General features: G+C 40.0%; 1 protein-coding gene across 1 annotated transcript in view; it reads right to left on the reverse strand.

Annotated features, from left to right (window-relative positions):
- CMYA5 (cardiomyopathy associated 5) overlaps positions 1-24,611 on the reverse strand; it is a 50,225-nt gene that overhangs the window by 16,614 nt on the left and 9,000 nt on the right. Inside the window, exons 2-7 of the mRNA XM_064642540.1 lie at positions 11,057-21,470; positions 8,388-8,483; positions 7,508-7,741; positions 5,678-5,700; positions 3,636-3,757; positions 156-305 (exon numbers count right to left, since the gene is read on the reverse strand). Coding sequence (XP_064498610.1) covers positions 156-305; positions 3,636-3,757; positions 5,678-5,700; positions 7,508-7,741; positions 8,388-8,483; positions 11,057-21,470 — 11,039 coding nt within the window. The remainder of the gene's footprint in view (positions 1-155; positions 306-3,635; positions 3,758-5,677; positions 5,701-7,507; positions 7,742-8,387; positions 8,484-11,056; positions 21,471-24,611) is intronic.

The raw sequence follows: 24,611 nt of genomic DNA on the forward strand, positions 1-24,611 counted from the left end.
ACATCATTGCCCATCCTTAGTCCTACACATGATGTCTTCACAGCCGCTTTTCTTTCTGTGTCCTTTTCACGCTCCTGCAGCTCATATCCCCATCCGTTTATCCCAGACCAGGGCAGAAAGAACTCATGCAATTGAGAAGGCAAGACTTTACGCACCCCCTGCGTCTTTGCTGGCTTGCAGCTCCTCCATACAATAGACCTGGAAGCAGTCGATGGCATCCCCATCATTCACAGACCAGTAGACAGCAATGGAAGTGCTGGTGGCTGAGTTTGGCTCCTGGGGTACTACATTCGGTGTCTGTGGGACTGAGAGGAAAGTTTCCCATTGTTATACATGCCCCTGTGTTTTCAGCCACATTACCTAAAGATTTGTGAGGCAACCCAGCTGCTTATTTTCATTGAGATGGCTTATTTCCACAGGGCAAGTACAGCAGGAAATATAGAATACTAGCGCAGTTTTAGAACAACAGGTCCTCCTAAACTAGGAGCAGAAAAAAGTATCTGCTCAACACTGAGAGCTTTCCATTTCTCTCACAGTCTGGACAAAATAAGATCTAGTCCTAGTACTGGGACCACCCAAACCCAGCATAAAGTGTGTGCCCACACCCTCCTCCAGAGACAGATGTATGAACTGATCCCAGAAATGTGGGCAGGGGAAAGGACCTGGCACACTAGAAAGGGATTGATCCAGTATGTCAATATTACAGATATTGACAGCAGCAGGAATGTGCTTTAGGCAGAGGAAGACTCTAACAGCACTGGGGAGCAGGAGACTCCCTGAAGCCTTGGGTCAACCCCTGCCCTGAGGTGGACTCCTACAGCACATGCACAACTCAGCACTCCTTCCTGGCATAGTCGTTTTTCCACAGACCCAAGGGACCGAGAATCCTTGGTGTGCAGGTGAATCTGAACTCTACCAAAGCACTTGAACCCCATAGGACAACCAGTATCATTCGTCACAAAGAGTGCTTCGAAGACTTTCAAGGCTCCCCAGATTTAACATAAACTTTGTCTCCTGATTGACACAGATCCACCCCAGATGAGATATTGTTCCTCTCTGTGATTATGTCTTAAAAGATAGAGAGGGGAAAGAAAGAAGCAAAAAGCCCCAAAAGATGTTAATTGTTAAAATGATTGCAGGGAATGAAAATACATGGTTCTATTTCTTCACCCAGTAAATTTCCATACTGCATGAATTCTCTTAAAATCTCAGCAGAAAGCTTTTGCTTTCTTTCCAGTTATCTCCACAGTAATGATGATGATCCCCTGTGGCATGAACAAGGCAAATGCAGATGCTGGCTGTTTCCTTATCACTTATACAGAGAGCTACCAGTACAGTAGGATTACATCTGCTGCCCATTGAAAAAAAAAATTATCCTTCTCATTGCTAAAAACAATCCTCATTTTGTCTTTTGACTGTAACTAGAGTTGGCAATTAAAAAATTTATCGTCCTTAGGAAAATACTTCCTTTCAATGGACATAATGGGGAAACCAGTTTTTTTCCTCATGATTTTGCCTAGAAACCACTATTTATGATCACAGAAACCTCACAGTTGCAAGATTTATTATTATGCCAAATCTAAACAGAGGCTAGTTTACTGAATGAAAGTTCTGAAAAAAAAAAGGAAAAAGAATTACAGATCAAAATTCAGTTCAGCAACATTGAGAAACATTTGATTTTTAATTTCCTTTTGCATAATACCAAACAATTTGAAAGGAAGCAATCTCAAAGCAAGAAGTTGAACTATTCTCTTTACAAACAGAACATTTATGTGTTGTCAAAGTACTGGTCCCTTTTATAGTGTATTTTAATAAAAAAATATTTGCAACACAAGTTTGAATAAATGATATTTTTCAACAGAAAAGCGGGAAATATTCTCTTCAGTTCAGTTTTCATTGAAGTGCTGTGGTGTAAGGAAGTTTTCCTTCTTGCTAACTAATCCCCATAGCCCCTGGAAGAAAAATTATAATCTCAAATGTTTTCCGATGTAATGAGAAATAACACTCCCTTGTCTTTGTGGACTTGAAAGAGGAGAACAGTTACATTCCTCTGTGACTCTATTGGAAGAATTTTACAATCAGCAAAGGTCCTTGCCTTACCAGATGGCTTTGGAAATGATAATTTTTAAATTTTTAAATTATTCCCACTCTTCTTGTGGTAGACCCTGGGTTCCAATATGCCCAAGAGCATGCTGCTAGGGTTATTTTATGCTAATGCATTTGTGAATGGGGATGGCTTACATGAAAGGAGGAAGAATTTGAGGGAAAACAGCTTTACACTAGTGAATATGGAAAATTTGGAAATAGAAGGCATTTTGAAGGAAATAGGTTTCTGAAGAGGTGAAAATTAGGTTTTATGAAATTGTTCAGTAAAACACCATACTTTCTGAAGGAAAAATACATGGATTGGAGAAAATTCATATGTATTTCATCATATGGCTTTAGTCAAATAAAATACTTAGAGTGGCTAACAAAGGTCTCCAGTATGTGATAAATTAAGTATTCAAGCTATTCAATTCCAAACAAAATTCACCTGAGAAGCTTCCAATGCCACAGGCAAATTCATACAAATCTGATGAGGATTTTAAGGTCTAAGATATATTCAAGTTCCTCTAGGTCTAATAAAAGTAGTGGTGTGGAGAAGAGAGACAATCTTTCTACAGAAACACTGCTAAGTGCACTCAACCTTACTAGACACTGGAGAGTCTCCACGAAGTGGCATTTCTCCAATGTCCCATTAGTCACCTGAAAATTCATCCAGGAATCAAAGCACCTTAGGGAATTTGATGCTCTAGGTCAGTGCTCAGGGACCAAACACATGAGAAAGAGGCTTCACTTTGAAAGCCAGGGAGTGACTATGATGGCAGTGGTGCATGTGAATGGTGAATGGGAGGCTCCAAAACATGACAGCGAGATGCAAGGCTCTAAACAAATGTTCCCTTGAAAAAGAAATGAAGAAGATGAATCCACAAATTGGTGCTGACAAGATCTTCACTGATTGCTGTCCAGATCTAAATAATACACTTAAATATGCAGACAGAGCAGAAAGTCCACACAGACAAGCTTTTTACAGGATATGAAATATCACGTGCAATTTTCATTACTACCCTGACAAGCCGTTGCTGTTTCCAGCTATAGTTAACCACTGTCTCTTCATATCCCTTGGGAATTTCAGGTGCCTCCATTCTTTTGTCACAAGTTCAGGGACCTCAGCCATCAACCAGCCCCATACCCTCTTCCCCATACCAGGCATGGGGGGACTGCCACCCTTAGAGGAATAGAGCTCAGGATATCATTCGGTTGCTTCTTCTGTCCCTGCCTGCAAGGAAGACTAATTTCTTTAGCCCTGGGAGATTTACAGATCAAGACCCTCAGCTAATCTGAGGTACAGATGTTTGAAGTGATGCAAGAATCCCCCAGTTTAGCACTTCTATCTCTGTTGCTCATCTTACTGTACCTACTATAAACCAAACACTTGTGCATAATTAAACTTCATTTTACATTCAATTCTGATTCCTATTTACATGGTTTTCAAATTTATACTTCTCAAATAGATTCTGCTTTTAGATTCTTAAAATGTCCAAAGCATTGCCAAACTGTTAGCTTTTGTAAAAATGATATTTAGAGATTCTTACCAGCAACACGTTGTAAGGACTGCTGGTTGCTTTGTCCTGGGTTGTCTGCATAGTGCTCAAACAGTGAAAAAGCACTGGGCACCTTCTCTAAAGAGAGGGTGGTATCCATTGCAGAAAGTAACCTATTTGGAAGAAAACATACCTAAATCATTTGTGTCACTGCATAGTTTTCCAAAAGCCAGAAGCAAAGACCACGTGACATGCTTCTGTAAAAATTTCCCATGAACTTGAGGACAACATGCATGGAGAAGTTATTTCCCTGCTTTTAAACTTTTAGACCATGCTGCAATTTCAGATCAGGAGCACAGTCAGAGCGCACATGGTCTGTGTACACTTAATCCACGAGAATATGAAGATTTGAAGTTCAGAAAAAGACTCCCAAGAGCACAGGGGTTTGGGCTTGCTAATGCAGTGCCTTTAAAGGTTACAAACCTTAGAGCTAACTTCAGCAGCTGAATCCAAAGATGTAACGTAAAGCAGCTGCTTGTGGCAAGCCAAAAAAACATGACAGGGAAGATAGATTCCACTTAATTAGCCTGTATTTGCTGAGTTCATTACAGGAAAAAAACCCCAACATATTTTTAATTCTGGGACAGAAGTAGCTCCAAGAAAATGAAAGAATTTTTTTTTAAGGCAACTGAATTTTATCTTTCTCCCCTGCATTTTTTTCAGTCACTGAAGTAGTTCATTATGCATAATTTTAACAAAGCACAACAAATATAAAATACACTTTCTTTAAAAAAACATGCATTGTTAAATGGGCTTGTTCTTAACCTTTTCTTAGCTAGTCAGGTACTATCAAAGTAAAGTAACAGTAAGCTCATGCACAAAACAGAATAAGTTTTAAGTTTATTGTGTAAGTAAACATATAGAGATCAAGTGGAGATAAAGCCTTGGAAAATCGTTTTGTCTTATTTTACCTGCAATAAACTAAATGCAGATATGTGGCCGAACAGTTTCACTTGCAAGAAGTGAGTCCAAATTTATAGTGCTAGTTCTAAAGATGATTGGAAACCTTGAAGGGGTGTTTGGCACATTCTTTTCAAACCACTCTCCTGGGGCTGTAATTTGACCGCACACTGAAACCCTGGTGTCACTGTTATATCCCAGTCTGTGTCAGCACACATACCACTGCGATGGCTGAGGAAGCACTGGTAAGGGTATGTTTGATACGCACTGCATAATGCCCAGGCCTTTTGGGAAGATCGGGATGGTGGGGTGGACTATGCAGTTTTGAGGACTTGCATAGGACAAGCCTGCAGCCTACCACTCTGAATATTTTTAGTTCACCCTGGAAAATTTATTTGAGGAATATGGGCTTATAATTGAACATTTTTCTCATTAAGGATGAAACTCATCAAAATGACTGCCTTGAGAAAATCCCACATGGCAGAGAACTGTTTGTGATTATATGCATTTACTGGGATGTGCAGGTAGACTGTGATGCAGCCGTGATGAGGCACCAGCCCTATGACACACCCTGCATCAGGCAGTGCCAGTGAAGAGGCATGGGAAAACATCAGCCCATAGTCTCCTAGTAATGTTTTGAAATCTATTTATTCTCATTTTTTTTCTGGAACTGTGTTTAGAAGCATAGTCCAACAACATCTAAGTGATGCTTCGTATTATAATCTTTCAGAGACCAAGTGACACAGAACCAGACTCCTGAAAAAAAGGAATATACCAGTGATGTCTAACAGATGGAACGAGGGTTAAAATGGTTTTTAGTATATGTGTGTATAATAAAAACTACAAGGAACATCAGTTTAGAAATGTCTGGATAGAGATTTAAAATTGAGCTGATGTTTTACAATGCTATTTGTTTAACTAATGTCTTACAGAACATGTGCAAAATACTTGAAAACCACTCAGTTACAGCAACAAGTATAAAACCTCTTGTCTTAATTTCATTATTTGCAAGGTTTATAAAAGTAGCTCTGAATATTAGCAGTGTGTTTTCAAAGCTTGCAAATACTAAATGAAACATCCAGCATGCTAGGCCTAGTACTCACTACAGTGCACTTAACCCATATTTCATATACCTTTTATTCAACTCTTTACATGACTAGAAGAGGAAAAAAAAAAGTATTAATAGTTTTCAAAACCACCAAAATGTTGAAAAGCCAATCATCTCACAGTCTTTCTACCCTCTTTGGACATAAAATACACATGGCTTTATTGACTTGATGCTGCTTGGAATGCTGTGCGTTCACACTAGCAGAGGATTTATTTCTTTAGGAATATTTCATTTCAAAGCTCTGACTCAGCAGGGTATTAGAGTATAAATCTTGTTTTAAGTGCCTGAGGGGTCAGTATTCAAAACCTAGGTTTAAAGACTGGAGCATAGTCAAGTACTCTCTTAAACGAAGGCTTTTAGAGAAAGAAATCACTCGCATAGTAAGAACAGTTAAATTCTATTTCTGGCTAAAATCTGCCTTGTAACTTCTTATTACTAGAAGCTGGGTGAGATTTTTACTTTTGGAGTGAGAGTTTAGCCCATGCTCCATGAATCTTGAGCTAATGTTTCCTGGCATGGGGACAAAAAAGTTCTTGTCTGCTATCACTAACAGAAAGGAGCAGGGAATCCAATGATTTTCACACCCCAGAAAAAAATTACAGATTACAAAACTATCTTTTTGCCAAAGCACTGATCCCATACCTCAAAAAGGTCAGGAAAATAATCCATATTTTTTGTCCATCCCATAATAGCCAATCTACTACAATATTCACTTGATTACAGGATATAGTGCAGCTTGGAGTAGGGAAGAAAGCCAAATATTGGTCCATCGTTTCTATAATTGCCAGAGCATATATGGGCTGGGTTCTTGCATTTGGAAGGTGGTTTATTTTGCATGAATCATCAGTCTTTAGACAGTAATTTGACCTTTTTATTTCTAGCATCCCAGGATAGTTTCACTGCAACTTCTAAACTACATGCTCATTCCATAACAGGAGTTTATTATTCCAGAAAATCCATCCTCTTCAAGATTGTTAATACTTCTAGAGTATTTTTACTTGTGTAAATATATATACTTTTGTAGAGGAGAAAGTACCATGGCTCACTTATGGACAAGTCTTGCAGCACAAGAACAGTATTGGAGGACCCAGGACCTGCAACACCCTGTGAATAAAGTTTAAGACTAATGACTGTAGACTGTACGAGCTAGGTAGATCCAGTCCTGCAGATTCACTGGAGATGTTTTTTACATCCAGAAAGGACCATCATAGACAAGCACTTCAAATGCATATCCCTAAGCCAACCCCATTGTTGTGGTTTCACCCCAGCCAGCAACCAAGTACCACACAGCCTCTCACTGCTTTTCAGCAGTAAATATTTACCACAGCCTAAGCAATTTAAGTGCATAAATACTGTCTGCGTCTGCTTATTGTAAAATCTCAAAACAACAACAACCAAACAAAGAAACCCCACAATCCAGAAACAATTCTACTTCAGATACTTTTCTCGTTTCAGAAATCGGTTTGTTGTTGCTATTAGACAAAATAAAATATGTATTTTATTTTTATACGGTAAAATACCTAAATCCTGTAACATTTTTTATTCCTCAGTAAATAATTAATTCTAGAAAAATTATCAAACCGTCTTTTTACCTCCTCTTTATAAAACAAATGAGAACCATTTTAATAGCATGTCACGTTTTCATCTTGTGCATCATCTCTGCAATTCTCTCTGAGAATTCCCACAACAAATGCAAATGATCCAGCAGTTTCAGAGTGGAATAGCTGAGCTAGCAGGATTTCGCTAACTTAAAAAAAAAAAAAAAAAGGTAAATAACTCATTGCCAGCCTAGATACAGAACTCCTTCCCTAACTAACATTATAAAAACTACAGCATGAAAGCCATTTTTACTTACGTTTAGGAAAACAAATCCATCCACTTCATCCACTTCTTTAACTGTTGTCTCCAAAGTCTCCTTTGCTGAATCAACAGTTTGCTGGAAATTAACCATCTGCTCATACAGGTACTCCATTTTCATCTTCTTCACTTCCTCAAAGTTCTCTGATTTCTCATCATATTGTGCTACCACTTTCTTAAGCATCTCTTCATTCTGCTTTTCCAATAAGTCTGCATTTTTCTTACAATTTTCCTGAAAATAAAAACAGATGTAAATCGATCTGCAGAATAAAATTATAACATTTAATGAATACACAGAAATTCTCAATTACCCATCTACAGATTCATTCTGGCATACTGAAAATAAGATAATTTTATTTCTGCAATCAAACTCCTCTGTGAGAAATATCACTAGAGAAATACATTTAAAACAATGACAGGTTTTTTTTTTACTGTTAGTGTTTAAAACTAAACTTTCATATTTAAGCACTGAGACAGGAAATCTGACTACAAAATAGCTAAAAATTCATACTTACAACTGAAATTAATACAGTTCTTAAGGCTTAAGGATTTGGGTAATCAGAACTTAAGACACTGGGCAACTAATTTATATGCTTCACACAGGATTCTAAATAAAGACACAGTATGAGCTTTTTATAGGCTTAAACAAAATTAAGGGAACTTTTTCTTTCAGTGCTTGACAGTTACATATTTCACTTTGCAATGATGTGCAAAAAAGCAGTCTTTTTCTTCCTCTAACGTTAACACCTTCCAGTGGGAGAAATCAATTTGAGGACTGGAGAAACAGCCCGTTTTGGTGAAAGCAATGATGCTATAAAATAAGGCAAACATATCTTAGAAGTAGAGGGAGAGAAAGTGTGATAAAACACTGGACTTACCTCAACTGAGTTAAATCGCAATTCAATATCACTCACAAACTCCTCGATCTTTATTGACTTTTCTTCCAGTGCTATCAGCAATTCACTTAAATGACTCTGAAATTTAAAATCGAAACTTAGGCAGGTTATTTTACAAAGCTTTTACACAGAACTTATTTTAGGTGAATATTTTCCTTTAGCCATGAGCCACCCTTGGAACAACTGATAAATAAGTTCAAGTATCACTCTGGCTGCAAGCACAGAAAAAGCAACTGGAACAGTCATAGAAACTGTTTCCAAACAAAAAAAGGGAATTCAGTTCAGCAAGATGCTGAGTATCTATACCAGTTTTTGAACATAATGAATTTCAATGCAGCTTTGCTGAGAGTGAGAGTACTTAGACTCTCATGAGGGTCCTGGAGAGATCACAGGAAGAAGCCCATTAAAAGGACTATAACAAGAGTAATTATGAAGGTGATAAATTATGCAGTATCATGTGTTTTTTTTTTTAAAATTAGAATTTTAAAGATATTTCCTATGAACAAGAATACATCAAAATCACTGGTTGAATTAGATGTGGCAACAAACGCAGTCCAAGGGACAACAGGCATCAGAGACAACTCAGAACTTTTTCATAGTCCTTCTTGACCTTTTATGAAAGCAAGCTGTCCATCTGCTCAGGTGCAATTCATAATTTGTAAAAATGCTTAGTTTTAATTAGATGGCATAAATCTAAAAGAAATGTTATCTTCCTTTTGTAACAGCTTCTTATTATGGCAAAATGTTACAGCTAGATCTGTAGAAAACAAACACGACTTTTCATTAATTGTAAATGTCACATTGGACAGTAAAATTAAAAGCTCACTTCATAAATATTTAGGGCTAATCACCAAGATTTGGAGATAAATTTCTGTTTGTCAAGATAACCTATAAAATCTGACAGATGCTATCCATAGCTCATTTCATTTACTGTGAGGCTATGATCTTACAGTTTTCATGCAACAAAAAATTCAGGCTACAAGCATTTTGCTATCTTAATGTTTTCTCAGTAATTATACAAAAGTAACAAGAAACATCCAAATGCAGTCTCTGAGTAACCTAAGCCCTGAGGGTTAGAAATCATGTGAAGCTAATGGACAGATTTAATATTGGCTTCATATCCATGCTCTACAGCCAGGGAATGATATCATGGGATGTTTATTTGCAGCTTGCAACTTGACTTGTTGTAATGCAGATACATTTGAGGGATGGCTGGGGTCTGTGACTTTATTACTTACTAGTGGCTAACTATCACTGCTAAGTCAAGCATGAATGACCATACACAAAAAGTGGTTCAGATATCATACATCTGCATACCATGGAGATAGTTTGTAAACCTTGATATTTTAAACTGTCACATGGACTCCTCCTACTTTTGATTTCTCCTGTATGCATATGACTTGACATAAAGATAACATAAATACCATCAATATAAGCCCTTCTGGAATTTCAGTGAAATGACACAAAATCTCTATTTCTGTCAGATGAGCATGTGCCAAGAAAGAGACCTCACCCCTCAGAGAAGTGACAGTAAATAGCTGGAACATCTGTATACTTGTACATGAACAGGTTTGATATGGGAGAAGTGAGATGTCATGTGTATGCTGTTTTCACAAACAGAACTGCAATTTCCACAAAACTGAAAGCATTTTCACTAGTATTGATAGCAAAGGATGAGGCTACTGAAATGGAGGGCATTTCATCTGTCTTTTGGAGTGGTACAGGTTAGAGATAATTCAAAGAAGTAGGACCTGATAAACTCTTACCTGTGCTACAGCTAAAATATTGGCCAGAGGTCAATGAATAGTTTGGGTTGGAAGGGGCCTTAAAGAGCACCTAGCTTTAACCCCCCTGCCATGGGCAGGGACACTTTCCACTAGACCAGGTTGCTCAAAGCCCCATCTAACCTGACCCTGAACACTTCTAGGGATTGGGCAGCCACAGCTTCTTGGGACGATCTGTTTCTGTGTCTCACCACTCTCACAGTGAAGAATTTCTTCCTAATGTCTAATCTAAACCTGCTTTTTTCAGTTCAAAGCCATTACCCCTTGTCCGGTCACTACGTGCCCTTGTAAAAAGTCCTTTTCCAGTTTAGGGCCATCTTGAAGATGAAGATGAATTGAACAGAAAATAAGTTGCATTTCAGCAAAACTGTGTAGTGTAAACTGTGTACTTTGTATAACATCTCCAAGCAATCAACACATGTAAGCGGGACAGGGGATACTTTATGATGACAGTGGTGTCCACATATGGAAGCTTCTGTTCCTTTAAAAGTGAAGTGAGCTGCTGTTAGTTGAGTTTTCTTTTAACAGAAAAAATATTTTTCTCATTTCTTCCCTCACATATCCAAACCAGAACAAACTTACACAGGCTGAAAGTTGGAAATTCTCTTAACAGCTGCATATAAACAAGGCTATTTAAACTTCTGAACAAATAAGAATACCAGCTTAGCAAGCCTAGGACTCTAAAAAATACCTTAATAAGATAGTCTCCCTTCAAGATCTCTGATAGTGTTTAGGAATAGTTTTTATTTCATAAATACTGCAACTTAGCTTCTAGACTACTCTTTAAAGCCTCTTCCCTTGACTACACAAGAGGACTGGAGAAATTAACCTTCTTAAGCTCTTTTTCTTACCCAAATTAATTCTTACCTTCACCTTGGTTGAAGCATCATCTAGTGTTGTGACTTCATGGTCTGTGTGCTCTCCGAAAAGCTTGTCAATAGCAGATATTGGGCATTTGCAGTGGTAACAATATGTGTCTACTTGTGCTTTCTTCATTTCTCTTTGGGGGCTCTCAACTTGAGGAATGTTTGTTGCAGATTTTTCAGGGTACATCACCACAAAACCTGAATCTTCAAGCTCAACAAGCGTTCTTTGTTCTGGCTCATTAACAAATTCATAACTACCAACAGCATGCTCAAAAGAGTCCCTGTCTTCAAATAATAGCTCCTCATGTGTAAATTGGGATGATATTTCATCTTGCAAAAGTTCTTCTTGCGTAATCACATCATAGTCCATTGATTCAGCGAGATCTTCATAAATATCAGGGTGCTGCTCCTCTCTTTGAAAGTCTGGATTCTCTATTTGCTGAATGGTAGGGACACAGGAAAGATGTTCCTGAGTATACTGATCATCTACACTGTCTTCAACAAATGGAATGTATTTTTCCATTTGAGCAACTGGTGCTATATTGTGCTGTTCTTCCTGCTTATTACCAGCTTCTTGATATGCAGCTCCCTGATAATCCACTAGTTGACTATTTGCTTGTTGACTTGAATGCTCTGGCAACTCCTCAGTTGTTTCTACAGGTGCATTTTCTTCTTCTCTTTGTTCTGTTGTATCAGTTCTTGCACCTGAAAGGATTGTTCTGCTTCCAAAAGGAATGGCATGCATTGGTTTACAAATTGTTACTTGAATGTCACTGTCAACCTGGATTTTGTCTCTCTCCACAACACCCATTTCTGGCAGAACCTCAGTTTTGACACATTGAACATAACCAGATCCCTCCTGCTGCTTGTTCTCTGAATTCCAATTCAAAATTCCTCCACTGAAGGACTCATCCTCTGGTGTCTGATCTTTTTGAGGCCCTACGGCCTTATTTGGAATTTCATCTTTAAGAATATATTTTTCAAAATATATTCCAGTTCCATCATCTGTGTCTGAATTCCTACTAGGGAAAGATGCATTAGAATTACCACTTTCCTCATCAGAGGGAGCCTCATCCTTCGTCTTTTCTCCTACTGCTTCTGCATAGAGGTCCTTGTATAAAAATGATAGAGCAGGTGGCTCCTCTAGAAGCTCTGGATTAATTGCAGCAACAGTGGTAGGGAACAAGAGAGATCGTTCTAGCACTCCTTCTTCTGAGTCAAAGAGTGGGGTCCCTGGTGACTTCCGTTCATCTTCTACGTTTGTAATGCTTTTACTGCTAGAATCAATTGATTTCTGCAGAGGTAAAGGTTTTGACACATCTGCATAGGACTGCATTTTGCTTTCTTCTTTCATGGTACCATAAAAGACTTCATCCAAATCCTCAAGTAAGGAAAACTCTTCCAAAGTATCTGCCTCAGTGCTTTCTTTAAAAGATTTGCCTTCTTCGACAGGTTCATTGGGATCTTCTGTCACAGGAGACAATGAAATTGGTCTTTCAAAATGTGGCTTAATTGGGGATTTGTCATCAATCAATGTATATTTTTCAAAATAATCCATATCAGCAGTACCATTATTAGGATCCAGCACTGCATAATTATTGTTCTCTGGCAAAAAGGGATTTTCTTGTTGTGTTTCTCCGGCTTCCTCAACATTATCTTTTTTTACCAATTCTGGTATTTCATCGCTTTCAGTCTTTCCACACACTAAGCCTTCTGAAATTTCTGTGGTTCTTCCAGAAGCTAGGGCTCCGTGGCCATCATCAGCTAATTTTCTTTTAAACGAAGGATTTGTTTCCAAGTATTCTAATTTATCTGGCATCTGTTTACTTTCTTCTTGATCAACAGAAGAAACATGTGTAGGAGCATGAATATTGAGTATTTCATAACCTTCTGAAATTATATTAAATAGATCTTTTTGTTCAGTAGTCCCAAGAGCACATTGACTGTCTTCTATAGCACTTGCATGTTCCACTTCTTCCTCTTCTCCTCTCAGGTAATGTTCAGGCACTTCAGACACTTTGCCTATCTCCAGATGTTGCATTACTTCCATTTTTGTAGGTTTTACAGTACTAGTTTCGTACTCCACAATGTTATCTGGACCTTGATTATCTCCTACCCGAGATGGTAAATCATATCTTTGTGTTCCAGGACTAGTGTCTGAGGACTTCCTGTGAGAAAATTCATTTGACACTGATTCAGAAACTCTAAATGTATGTCCCTTTTTCTCTATAGTCTCATCAACTGTAAGTTCTGTGCAACTTTCAGCTGGGAGTTGTTTTGACCCAAAATCAGAAGCTTCATTTGGAGAAAATTGAATTCCTTGCCTGTCTACATCTGTTGCCCTTGTTGAGCAAGCTTTCACCTCTTCTACCAGCCAGCTAGCTAGCCCAAAAGATGGCATATCTGGGTTCTGCTTTTCATCGGAACTAGAGCCAGCAGACTGCATCTCTGCTGAAGAAAGCCTGTCCTTTTCACCAGAATAATGCTGATTTTTGTGTGTCACAGTTTCACAAAGATCTGATGAAATAACTTCCAGATGCTCCAAGGCTGTATGCTTTTGGTCTTCAAAACGTTGCATTTCACGTCTATGCTCTCCTTCAGTATAAACACATGGAACTATGTTAGATTGCTTTCTAAGCATGCCTGCTACATCAAAAACAGATGATGGAATATTTTGTTTCTCTTCGTCATCAGTAAAAGCCACTGATACTGACCTTACAGGTTCTGACTTTCCAGGTAACATATGAAAAAGTTCAAATGACTCTGACTCTGCTTGCTGGTCTGCTACAGCAGTCACCTCTGACTCTGTGGCAGACCTGTGGCAGACTCTGACTGACCTTGGCACTGTCTGCACATCAGGTTGCATTTCTTGCTCATCTTGCTCAGTAGTGAATTTAGGGGAGCTTCTTAGCTGCTCTGGTGACAAATATTTTGTGTCCAGCAAACAAGATTCTGGGTTGTCTTGATCTTCTGTGTGCACTGGAGACATACTCTCTAACTGCACTGTCTTCAAGCTTGCTGTTTCAGGCAAACTGAGCTGAATTTTTTGCAATTGTTTTTCATCATGTGGTGGAATTACATGTTTACACTCTGACTGTACAGGCTGGGTAATAAGTGGCTGCATACTTTGCTTCTCTTGTTCAGCAAGGGACCATGTGGGAACCAAATATTTAGAGTCTGGTTTTGAATAAGGTAGAATTTCTTGCTGACATGTTTCATCACCTGAATAAAATGAAACTGAAGGTTCAGAATCCAATTTTGAAGGTACAGTCAAGTAATCCTGACTTTCTAGAGTTTCTACTCTATCTGTAGAATGTGATAAATTTGATTGTTCAGATTCTAATTGTGTAGCTGTGTGGAAGTAATGTGGAGTCGGTTCTCTCTCTGCTTCAGGTAAAATTTTATGTTCAGCCTCTGACTTTGCAGCCACAGGCAAATGTAGAAGACTTTTTGTATTCTCTGGTTCTTTTCTGGGAAAAAAGGACCCTGACTCAGGCTGGACAGTTTCTGAATGCTCTGCTTTACAGCAGGAGTAAGACAAATCTAAATGTTTGGGTGACAGGCCTCCAGTTATAGGTAAGGACTTAGGGCTTTCTTCTCGGTTTGTTTCAGAAACAGCATGTGAGGCACCCAAAGGTACAGACACTGTTTTTTCAGTAAGAGATGAATAGGGTTGAATTTTTTTTCTCTTTGCTTCCTCAGTGGAAAATGATAAATCTTGTTGTTCAGTTTCCAGCTGAGTAGTTAGAGATGAAGTAGCCCCAGTGTCTCGCTTCTCAGAATGTCCTGCTCTCAGCAGGGCCATTTCACTCTTTTCTGCTTTGTCAGTAGGATTTAATAAATCTGATAGTTTGAAGTCTGGTTGTGCAGTTCCTTGTTCCTCAGCCCTGACAAAGGGATATGATACAGCAGGTGCTTCTGGTTGAGTTTCAACATCAGAGTACTGCAAATTAATACATGGCAGTTCAGGTTGGGCCCCATCCCTCTGCTTTATTTCACCCATGAAATATGGTATCTCTGGATGCTCCAGCTGGGCAGTCTGTCGTTGTTCTGACTCACTGTAGGAGTACCATGAATCTGGTGGCTTCATTCCATGAGTCTCTGCTTTGTCAAGAGAGCATGACCAATCTGGATGTTTTGATTTTGGTTCTTCTGGTTGCAACTGCTGTGATTTTCTGGTGTAATGTGAAATATCAGAAGGCATGAACCCTGCTTGTGCAGTGTCCTGTTTTTCTGTTTTATCAGAGGAATAGAAGTCTGGAAATTCCCCTTCCAGTGGGGATATAGTTGGCTCCTCTTCTGTGCCATGAGGACTTGAAAACATTGGTTGTTCCAATTTTAGTGGTACTGTTTCCTCTGGATGTAATGTATAGCTTCTCCTTTCCTGCTCGACCTCCAGCTGTGCACTTTGTTTTTCTTCACTAATAGACGAGGATAAATTTGTGCGCAGTACTTTGCCCATGTCATCCAAGACTTCTGAATGTTCAGACTCTGGTAAGCCAGCCTGTGATGGTTTTGTTTTTACAAAAGAATACAACAAACTCTGTTCTTTCAACTCTGGCTGTGTTGTTTTATGAGGTTCTGCTGTGCCAACAGAGAAGGACAAATCTGCATATTCTGATTTTGCTTGGGAATTTTGCCGTCCTTCTCTTTTCTCCATAGAGCACTGAAACTCAGGGTGTTTTGCCTGCATTCCTGCATCTTCACATTGCTCTTCTTTGCTGAGAGATGATGAAAAATCACCTGTTTGTTCCTGCTCTGGCTGAATCTTCTCTTGCTGTTCTGTGTCAGTGGAATGTAATAAATCTGGATACTCCAAATCCTCTTCAGCCATTTGAGTTTGCTGTGTTCCACCAATCGAACATGACAAATCCATTATTTCTTCCTCTGGCTGTATGATTTCATGGTCTTCTAATCTACTAGCAGATAAATCTGAATGGTTTGATTTTGCGTTTAAAGTTTCTTGTTCTATCTCACTAACAGAATGAGATAACTCTAGATGTCTCGATTCTGTCTGTACTTTCTCACCCTGTGCAGCTTTTTTGTAAGAATGCAAGAAATGTGGCTTCTCCTCTTGAGTAGTCTGTCCTTGCTCTGTTTTGCCAGGCCAGGATAATAGAACTGGTTTTCCTGATGCCATTTGTGTAGTTTCTTGAGGTTTTGCTTTAGCAAAGGAATATGATAAATCAGGATGATTTGGGTCTGTTTTCACCATTTCTCTTCGCTCCACTTTTCCACTATGAGATGATGAATCCAGAGTTCCCTGTCTCTCTTTGGCAGCTTGTGGATGCTCTGCTCTGCTGGCGAACTGTCCCTCATTAGGGCGTTCCACAGCTGTGTGCTCCACCCCTTCTTGTCCCACTTCAGCAGCTAGGGATGCCAAGTCTGGGTGGCCTGGTTCCAGCTGTGAAGGTGGAATTTGCTCCGTTTTGTCATGATCATACAATGCACCTGGCTCTTCCAACCCTGGCTGGATCATTTCCTGCACTTTGTCGATGGAACATGGTAGACTAGAGTGCTCAGATTTTGGCTGTAGTGTTTGCAGCCCCTCTACTTTGAAAACAGAGTAAAGCAAGTCAGGCTGCCCCTGCCCTGGTTCTGCCATTTTTGCTTCTGTTGAACATTCAGAAGGGGACAAATGTGAAATTTCCACTTCTGGCTGAACCATTTTGTGTTCCACATTTCCAAAGGGGTAAATTTGATCGATTTCTTGCTGTACTCTTCGTTGCACCTCCATGTTGTACAGAGGAGATATCACATCAGTGTGCTCAGTCTCTGGTGGCATCATTTCATCATCTGGCCTATTGATGGAAAATGATAAATCTGGTTGTTCCAAGCTCTCTTGGCCATGTTTGAAATGCTGCATTTTACCAGGAGTATGTGATAACTTTTCTTGTTCTAACTGCTGCTTTGTGGCTTGCTGCTGCTTTTCTCTGCCAACAGAAAGTTTTCTGTGTTTCTGATCCAATGGTGCTGCTTCTTGCTGTTTTGTCTCATCAGTGGAATGTAACAAATCAGGACGCTTCATTTCCCATGGTGCAGTTTCTGGATGTTTCAACTCTATTTGTGCAGTTGCTGGAGAAACTCTTTTTTTGGCCACTTTAGGCAATTCTTGATGTTTAGAATCAAACTTTTGAGTTTCTTGTTCTTTGCCTGAATATTTTGAATCCAGTTGTGAAGTTTCTTGCTGATTTCTTTGGACATCAGAACATAGGAGATTTGGGTAGTGAGATTCTACTTCCATACTTGCATCTTGTGCTCCTTTGCCCAGGGTTCCTGGTGAATCCAGATGTTCTGATTGTTGCTGTATTTCTCCCTTGGAGTATGAGAGCTCTGGATGTCCTGACTCCTGCTCTACAGTGCTGCCTGGTTTTGGCTCACCACTGTCACATAAAAAATCTGGATGTTCCATCACTACTGCTTCAGCTTCTTGATGCTTCGAATGAACTGGTAAGGTTGGATTTTTCAATTTTTTTTCTCGTTCAGTTTCATAAAAGGAATATGACAAATCTGGATATTCTGAACTCATTTCCATTTCCAGTGGAGCTTCTTTTCCACTGGAAGATGGCAAAAACATTTGCTCCAGCTCTGGATGTACTGTTTCTTGTTGCTCTGTTTTGCCAATAAAACAGGAAAGAAATGGTTGTTCTGATTTTCGTTGCATTGTTTCCTCCCGTGTTTCTATACTTACATAAGATGTTTGTTCTGGATATGCTGGCTCTGTTTGCATTTCTTCTTGCATTTGTTTACTGAAAGAATATGGCAAAGATGGGTGCACTAGCCCTGCTCGAGCTATTTCTTGCTGTGCCAAATTACTTTGGTCTATGACCTGTGTCATCTCTTTACACCAGCTTTCTGACAAATCTGAATGCTCTGTTTCCATTAGCACAGCTTTCTGTTCATCTCTTTCCTGCTGTTTCAGCTGTCTTTGTACTGTATCTTCTTTTTCCATTCTGCCAACAGAATATGATGCATCCTGCTTAGACACATTCAGTGGTGGTGTTTCTTGTTGTTGAGTACTAGCAGTGGAAAAGGAGGGAAAAGACTGTTCCTGCTCCATTTGTGTCATTTCCCAGGGCTTTACTTTGTCAGTCAAATGTGACTCCAGAAAGCCTAACTCCACTCTTTTTTGCATTACTTTTCCAGTGATAAATGAGAAATCCCTGTTTTCCGAAACTAGTTCTACATTTTCATGTTGCTCTGCTTCACTAATGAAACATGTTGGCTCTGGACCTTCTAAGTTTCTTCGTACAGCTTCCTCTGCTGTTTCTCCCTGGGAGTAAGAGGAATCTGTTTGTTCCATCTTTGGTTGTAATACTTGATGCTGTTCTGTTTTGCCAGGAGAGTATGTTGTCTCTGGCTGTTCCGCCCTCATTTGTGAGGTTTTATGTTGCTCTTCTTTTCCAGTAGGATGTGACCAAATTGGATGCTCTGGCTGAAACTGAGTAGTTTCTCCTTGCACTCCCTTGTCACTGGAATCCAGCTTACCTCCATGTTGTGAATCCTGCTGTACAGGTTGTGGTTGTTTTCCTTTGTCACTAAAATATGCATCAAGAGAATTGTCTGGATCTGCTTGCAACAATTCTTTCTGCTTTGTTTTATTCATGGGATACGGTAAATCTGAAAGTGCTGTTTCCAGATAATCAGTTTGCTCTTTCTCAGCTCTTCCGGTGGAATCAATTATATCTGCATGTACCAACTGGAGTGCTGTAGTGTTTTCTTTCTCCGCTTCCTTCATCAAACATGATAAATCTGAAGGTAGCAGAGCAAGCTCTTCTTTTTTTTCATATTCTCCTTCTTCAGGGAAATAAGATTTTTGCTGTTCCAGATCAAAATGATCAGATGTTTGTTTTTCTGTTTCTTGCCTGGAAATTAAAAATTCCTGATGTTCCATTTCCAGCTGTGTACTTTCTGATTGCTCCACTACTTCCTCAGTTAAAGAAGAGTCTGGATCACCCATGTTGAGCTGTGCACTCTCTGATTCCACTATTTCTTCTGTGCAATGTGATAAATCTGGGTGCTCTGTTTCCAGCTGTGCACTCTTCAATTTCTCCATTTCTTCCCTGGAAAAAGAAGAGTCTGGATGTTCCCCCTCTAGCTGTGCACTCTCTGATTCCTCCATTTCTTCTGTGAAATATGATGAATCTGGATGTTCTGTCTCCAGCTGTGTGCTTGCTGGTTTCTCCATTTCTTCCCTGGAAAAAGAAAAGTCTGGATGCTCCATCTCCAGCTGTGCACTCTCTGATTTTTTTGATTCTTCCTTGAAAAAAAATTCTGGATGTTTTGTCTCCAGCTGTGAACTCCCTGATTTCTTTGCTTCTTTTGTGGAAAAAAGCAATTCTGGATATTCTGTTTCCAGTACTGCGCACTCTGATTCCTCTGTGTCTCCCCTGGAATATAAGAAATCTGGATGTTCTGTCTCCAGCTGTGCACTTGCTGGTTCCTCCATTTCTTCCCTGGAAAAAGAAAAGTCTGGATGCTCCATCTCCAGCTGTGCACTCTCCAATTCCTTTATTTTTCCCTTGGAAGAAGAGAAGTCCAGATGCTCTGTCTCCATCTGTGTTGTCTCTGATTCCCCAATTTCTTTGCTGGAATAAGAGAAATCTAGGTGTTCCATCTCCATTTGTGCACTTTCTGCTGGTTTGTTTTTTTCAATGGAAAAATCAGACTGACCAAAAACTACTGCTTTATCTATAGCTGAATTTTTCTGAGTTTCTTCTGTTCCTGTATTAACAGGATATGAAATGCTAAAATATTTAGAATCTATATTTTCTGGAATTGGTGGATTTTGTTTAATTGTCTGCTCATCTGTTTCCTGAAGGGATGAGGAAAAGTCTTGTTCAGACTTTGTTTGGTTCTCCAGATGAATATTTTGAGTTTTTGAGAGAGGGGTCTCTTGACCCTCTTTTCTTTCAGCAGAATGCATTAGACCTGAACTCTCAGATTCTGACAGTGCAGTTGTTGATAAGGGACATTTAGTTTCTTGCTTCTCCATTTCACCTCCAGAATATGGTAAAAGCACATTTTCAGACTCAGACTGTGCAGTTTCTGATGACTGAGGAATAGTATCTTCCTGTCCTGTTTCAGTTAGAGTGGAATATTTGGATTTAGCTGATGGAGCACTAGGTAAGTAAGACTTCTGTCCTTCCTTCTCAAGATGTTCTGACATGGATACTGTAGGCAAAATATGCTGAGTATTTCTATCTGCAGAATTGGGCTGAAATTCCTGCTTTTTTGGTTCATCCAGATGACCTGATGCTGTCAGCATGGATTGGTCTGTATTTTCAGCTGAGGGAAGTGGCATTTGTTTCTCATCAGACTCTAACGACCTGGAGATTGTTGGCTCTGTAATTGATGTTTTGGCCACAGGTGAATGACTTAGCTGTTTCCTGGCTTCTTTAGGAGGGAAGGACTTCAGGGAATGTCCTGATATCTGATCTGTACTCTCCAGAAGAGGTTGTCTGTCTTTTCTTTCCTCATGTTGAAAAGTTCCTTCTTTCATTTTAATAGGTTGAATATTTTCAGATGAACCTTCATCTTTCTTAGTAAGATGTTTTTCAAGAGGTGATGTTGGTGAAGAAAAGCTTTGATTTGTGTGTCCTATGAGTTGTTCTCTTTGCTTCCTTCTTCTCTCTGATGGTGTTTCAAGAATTCTACTTCTTGCTCCCTGAAAAGATTTTGGACGTGTTGCTTCTAAGTGTGAACTGAGCTTCTGCAATCTTTCTTTTACTGATGTTTCAAGGAACTGTTCAGAGTCTCCTGAAACTGAGCTACTTCTCCGTATTCTGGTTTTCTCCGATGTTTCAGGGAGTGGACCACTCCCTCCAAAAATTGAGTTGAACAGCTGGATTCTAGCTTGTACTGGTCCTCCAAGGATCGGACCAACTTTTCTCAGTCTGCTCTCCCTAAATATTGATCTTATAGGAGCACGTTTTACCGGCTCTTCTGTGATGTTCTCTAGATCCTCTTTGTTGTCCAGCATTTCTTCATCTGTGTCTTGCACTTCCACCTGCTCAACATTCAACACAGAGGCCTGCAGATCTCCTAGAACAGTTCTTGGTTCTTGCCTCTGCATTCCAGATGAGTCACGTTTTTTATTGCTCTGGCCTCCCTTCCGGCTTGTAGCCATCGGCGCCCTGTTTGAAGATTTTCGTGTCCTTTTCCGAACAATTTTACCTTCATCCATAACAAAGATAACTTTTCCTGGAGGAGAACCTACCGGTGAACTTTCCATACTGTAAAGATCAGAAGCTGTACTAGTTTCTGAGGTCCAGGGAGTAGAACATCTGCTCGAGCTGGTTTCCCAGGTTATTCCACTGTCTTCACTTTGACATGTTACCATAGAAAAGGAGGGGTTAGTCATGATGTACTGAAGCTTGGGTTTCACATCTTCACTTTGGATAAGATCTTTTAAACTGCATATAAAAAGAACACAGTGAAAAAAAAGAAAGCTGTAAAAACACACAAGAAATTAAATTATTGCTGTAAAACCTGATTTTTTTCATTACAGCAAAAACACATTTCAGAGTTGTAAAAATACTGCACAAGCATAAATTTTGAAGTAGAAGCATAGGAAAACTCCTATTTCATCTGCCAAATATATTTTAGATGAATTTGTGTAAAACTGTATATTGCAAGGTTAGTTCAATAAAGGGGAGGTGTTTAAATGCTTTTGACAAAGCGGGAAAAACAGTCTTTGATCTAACTTTGTTTTGCCAGTGTGAGATTGAGCTGGTTCTGGGGTTGGTCTCCAGCAAATATTTATTTCACAGTATAAATTAAACCTTGTATTAAGCACTTAGATACTGTCAGTGTTTTAATTGCACCACACTGGCTTTGAGTAAGTGTGAATCATTATACATGATACAAGGAGTATATATATATATTTAGTGTGTATATATATATATATATACACACTAGTCTATCCATTAGTTTGATTGTCTTCTCATATGTTTCATCCCCTAAGCACTCTCAGTATTTAACAAAGTAATTTAGAATACATTCAACATTTAAAAAAACCTGAACTCTCCCCAAATGAAATAGCAAAGTTTCATAAAGCTAGCTTTAAACTTTATGATGTATAATCAATACACTATCATATGCTGCAATCAAATTTTTCAGTTAAAGGAAAAGGCTGGAGAAAATATTTTCAGGGAAGCTTTAGAAAGGAAAATGGTCTTCAAAGTAAGAGTGTAAAGACTAGCAAAAGCAATTAGAAGAATTCTACTTCTTGCTCCCTGAAAAGATTTTGGACGTGTTGCTTCTAAGTGTGAACTGAACTTCTGCAATCTTTCTTTTACTGATGTTTTAAGGAACTGTTCAGAGTCTCCTGAAACTGAGCTACTTCTCCGTATTCTGGTTTTCTCCGATGTTTCAGGGAGAAAAGGCAATTAGAAGAGATAATGTGGCTGGGGAGGGGGAGTATTTTTAGGGTACCCTGGGAAACAACCCTTGAAAACAAAGGGGTCCAGGAGGGATGGATGTACTTCAAGGAGCAAGTTTTGAAAGCACAGGAGCAGGCTGTCCCAGTCTGCCGAAAGGCAAGACAGCGGGGAAGATAACCAGTATGGCTGAACAGGGAGATTTTGAAAGAAATTAGGGTAAAGAAGAGAGCCTACCGATTATGGAAAAAAGGGCTGACTACTCAGGAAGAATTTAAGAATATAGTTAGGTCATGTAGAAAGAAAATTAGAGAGACGAAGGCGCAACTTGAACTGAATCTTGCCACCTCTGTGAAGGATAACAAAAAGTCCTTCTACAGATACATCAATAGCAAAAGGAGGGGCAAGGAAAACGTCCATTCTTTACTGGACATGGACGGGAATATAGTTATCAAAGATGAGGAAAAGGCTGAGGTATTTAACACCTTCTTTGTCTCCGTTTTCAACAGTAAGACAGTGTGGTGGGGGGAAAGAGTTTTCCCCCTGAAGTTATAAAATGGTAAATCCCCAGGGGGTGGTGACCCTTGAAGTTTTGAGCCAATGAGCACTTTTGCAAAATATAAACATATCACAAGCAGACCGGAAGAGAAAGGTAGTTGTAGTTGTTGAGAGAGGTGGCCATGTTCTGAGGCCACGAGGAGAAGGGGCCCCCAGCCCCACAGGGGGCTGAGGCCCCTCCCCCGGCCCCGGTTGGGGGCTGCAGGGACTTGGAACAGTGTAAGATTGGGCTAAGTGTCTGTAGCTGAGCCGGGGGATGTTTCTCCACTGTGAGCCGCAGCAAGAGATACTGAAAAGCAGCAGCAGAACAGCAGTGGACAGAGAAAGTGGCAGAGAGCCAGAAGAGATAAGACCAAGCAGCAACAACAGGCATGCAGCAACACAGAGAGAACTCCTGGAAGAGAGAGTCGAGAGAGAGCCAGCAGCAGAGAGAGAATTAGGCTCTACAGAGAGAGAGAGAAAGCTGGGGTAAGAACTGAAACAAAACCCCAAACCCCTCTGAGACCTCCGAGAGAGAGGAGGAGGATGAACTCTTACTTGAAAGAGTCTTGAAGTGCTACAGCACTGCAGAAAGGAGCTGAAAAGTTCCAAGAAGGAATGTGGAGGGGGTGACCTTGGCCCCCCCGCTGCTTGAGGCAGAGCACAGGAGCTCTGCAAAGGGGCTTGATTCCCCTGAAGATACGGACCATCATGAAGACCCCTGAGCTTCGTTGATATGACCAGGGTGAAACAACCTTGTCCAGGTGAACATGGCCCACGGAAGATAAGACCCTCGCTTGGAGACAAGTAGCTGAGAGGGCTTGGATACCCCCTCGTGTGTACTGGCAGAGATCCAGCTACAGCTGCTGCATAGAAGAGAGAGAGAGATAGACTGCCACTCTGAAGAGAATGCTGCTCTGAAAGTGGAAAGGATCTTTCCTTCTTCCCTCCTGGACTTTTATTTGGAGGGGAGAAGAGATTTGATCCATTGTAAATACTTTTATGTCATGGTAGAGATAGCTAAGATTGTATATAATGTATTGTAGTATTTATTTTGTACAGTCATTGTAATATATAATCCCTTCCCCCATTTTGAGTCTCGTGTGGTGTCTGGAAAACCCATCTCACGCTGGGTTGAAATGTGGGAGGGGGCTTGGACTAGAGAATTGGATTTTGGGGCTCTCAAACCATGACATTTTTGGTAGCAGAGGATGGTTATGAACCTGTAGTTCTCCTGAGGACAGCTGGCCTCTGGAGCTTGTTCAGAGAAAGAATCTGAACAGCCCCCCTGTAATCCAAAAGGAAACAATAAGTGACCTACTGAGCCACTTGGATCCCCACAGATCTATGGGACCAGATGGGATCCACCCCAGGGTGATGAGGGAGCTGGTGGAAGAGCTCGCCAAGCCGCTCTCCATCATCTACCAACAGTCCTGGCTCACTGGGGAGGTCCCAGATGATTGGAAGTTGGCGAATGTCACGCCCATCCACAAAAAGGGCCGGAAGGAGGACCTGAGAAATTACAGGCCCGTCAGCCTGACCTCAGTGCCTGGCAAGGTTATGGAGCAGATCATCCTAAGTGCAATCACACAGCACCTATGGAATGGACAAGGGATCAGACCCAGCCAGCACGGGTTT

The sequence above is a fragment of the Pseudopipra pipra genome, chromosome Z (genome assembly GCF_036250125.1).
Source record: "Pseudopipra pipra isolate bDixPip1 chromosome Z, bDixPip1.hap1, whole genome shotgun sequence".
Lineage (NCBI taxonomy): Eukaryota > Metazoa > Chordata > Aves > Passeriformes > Pipridae > Pseudopipra > Pseudopipra pipra.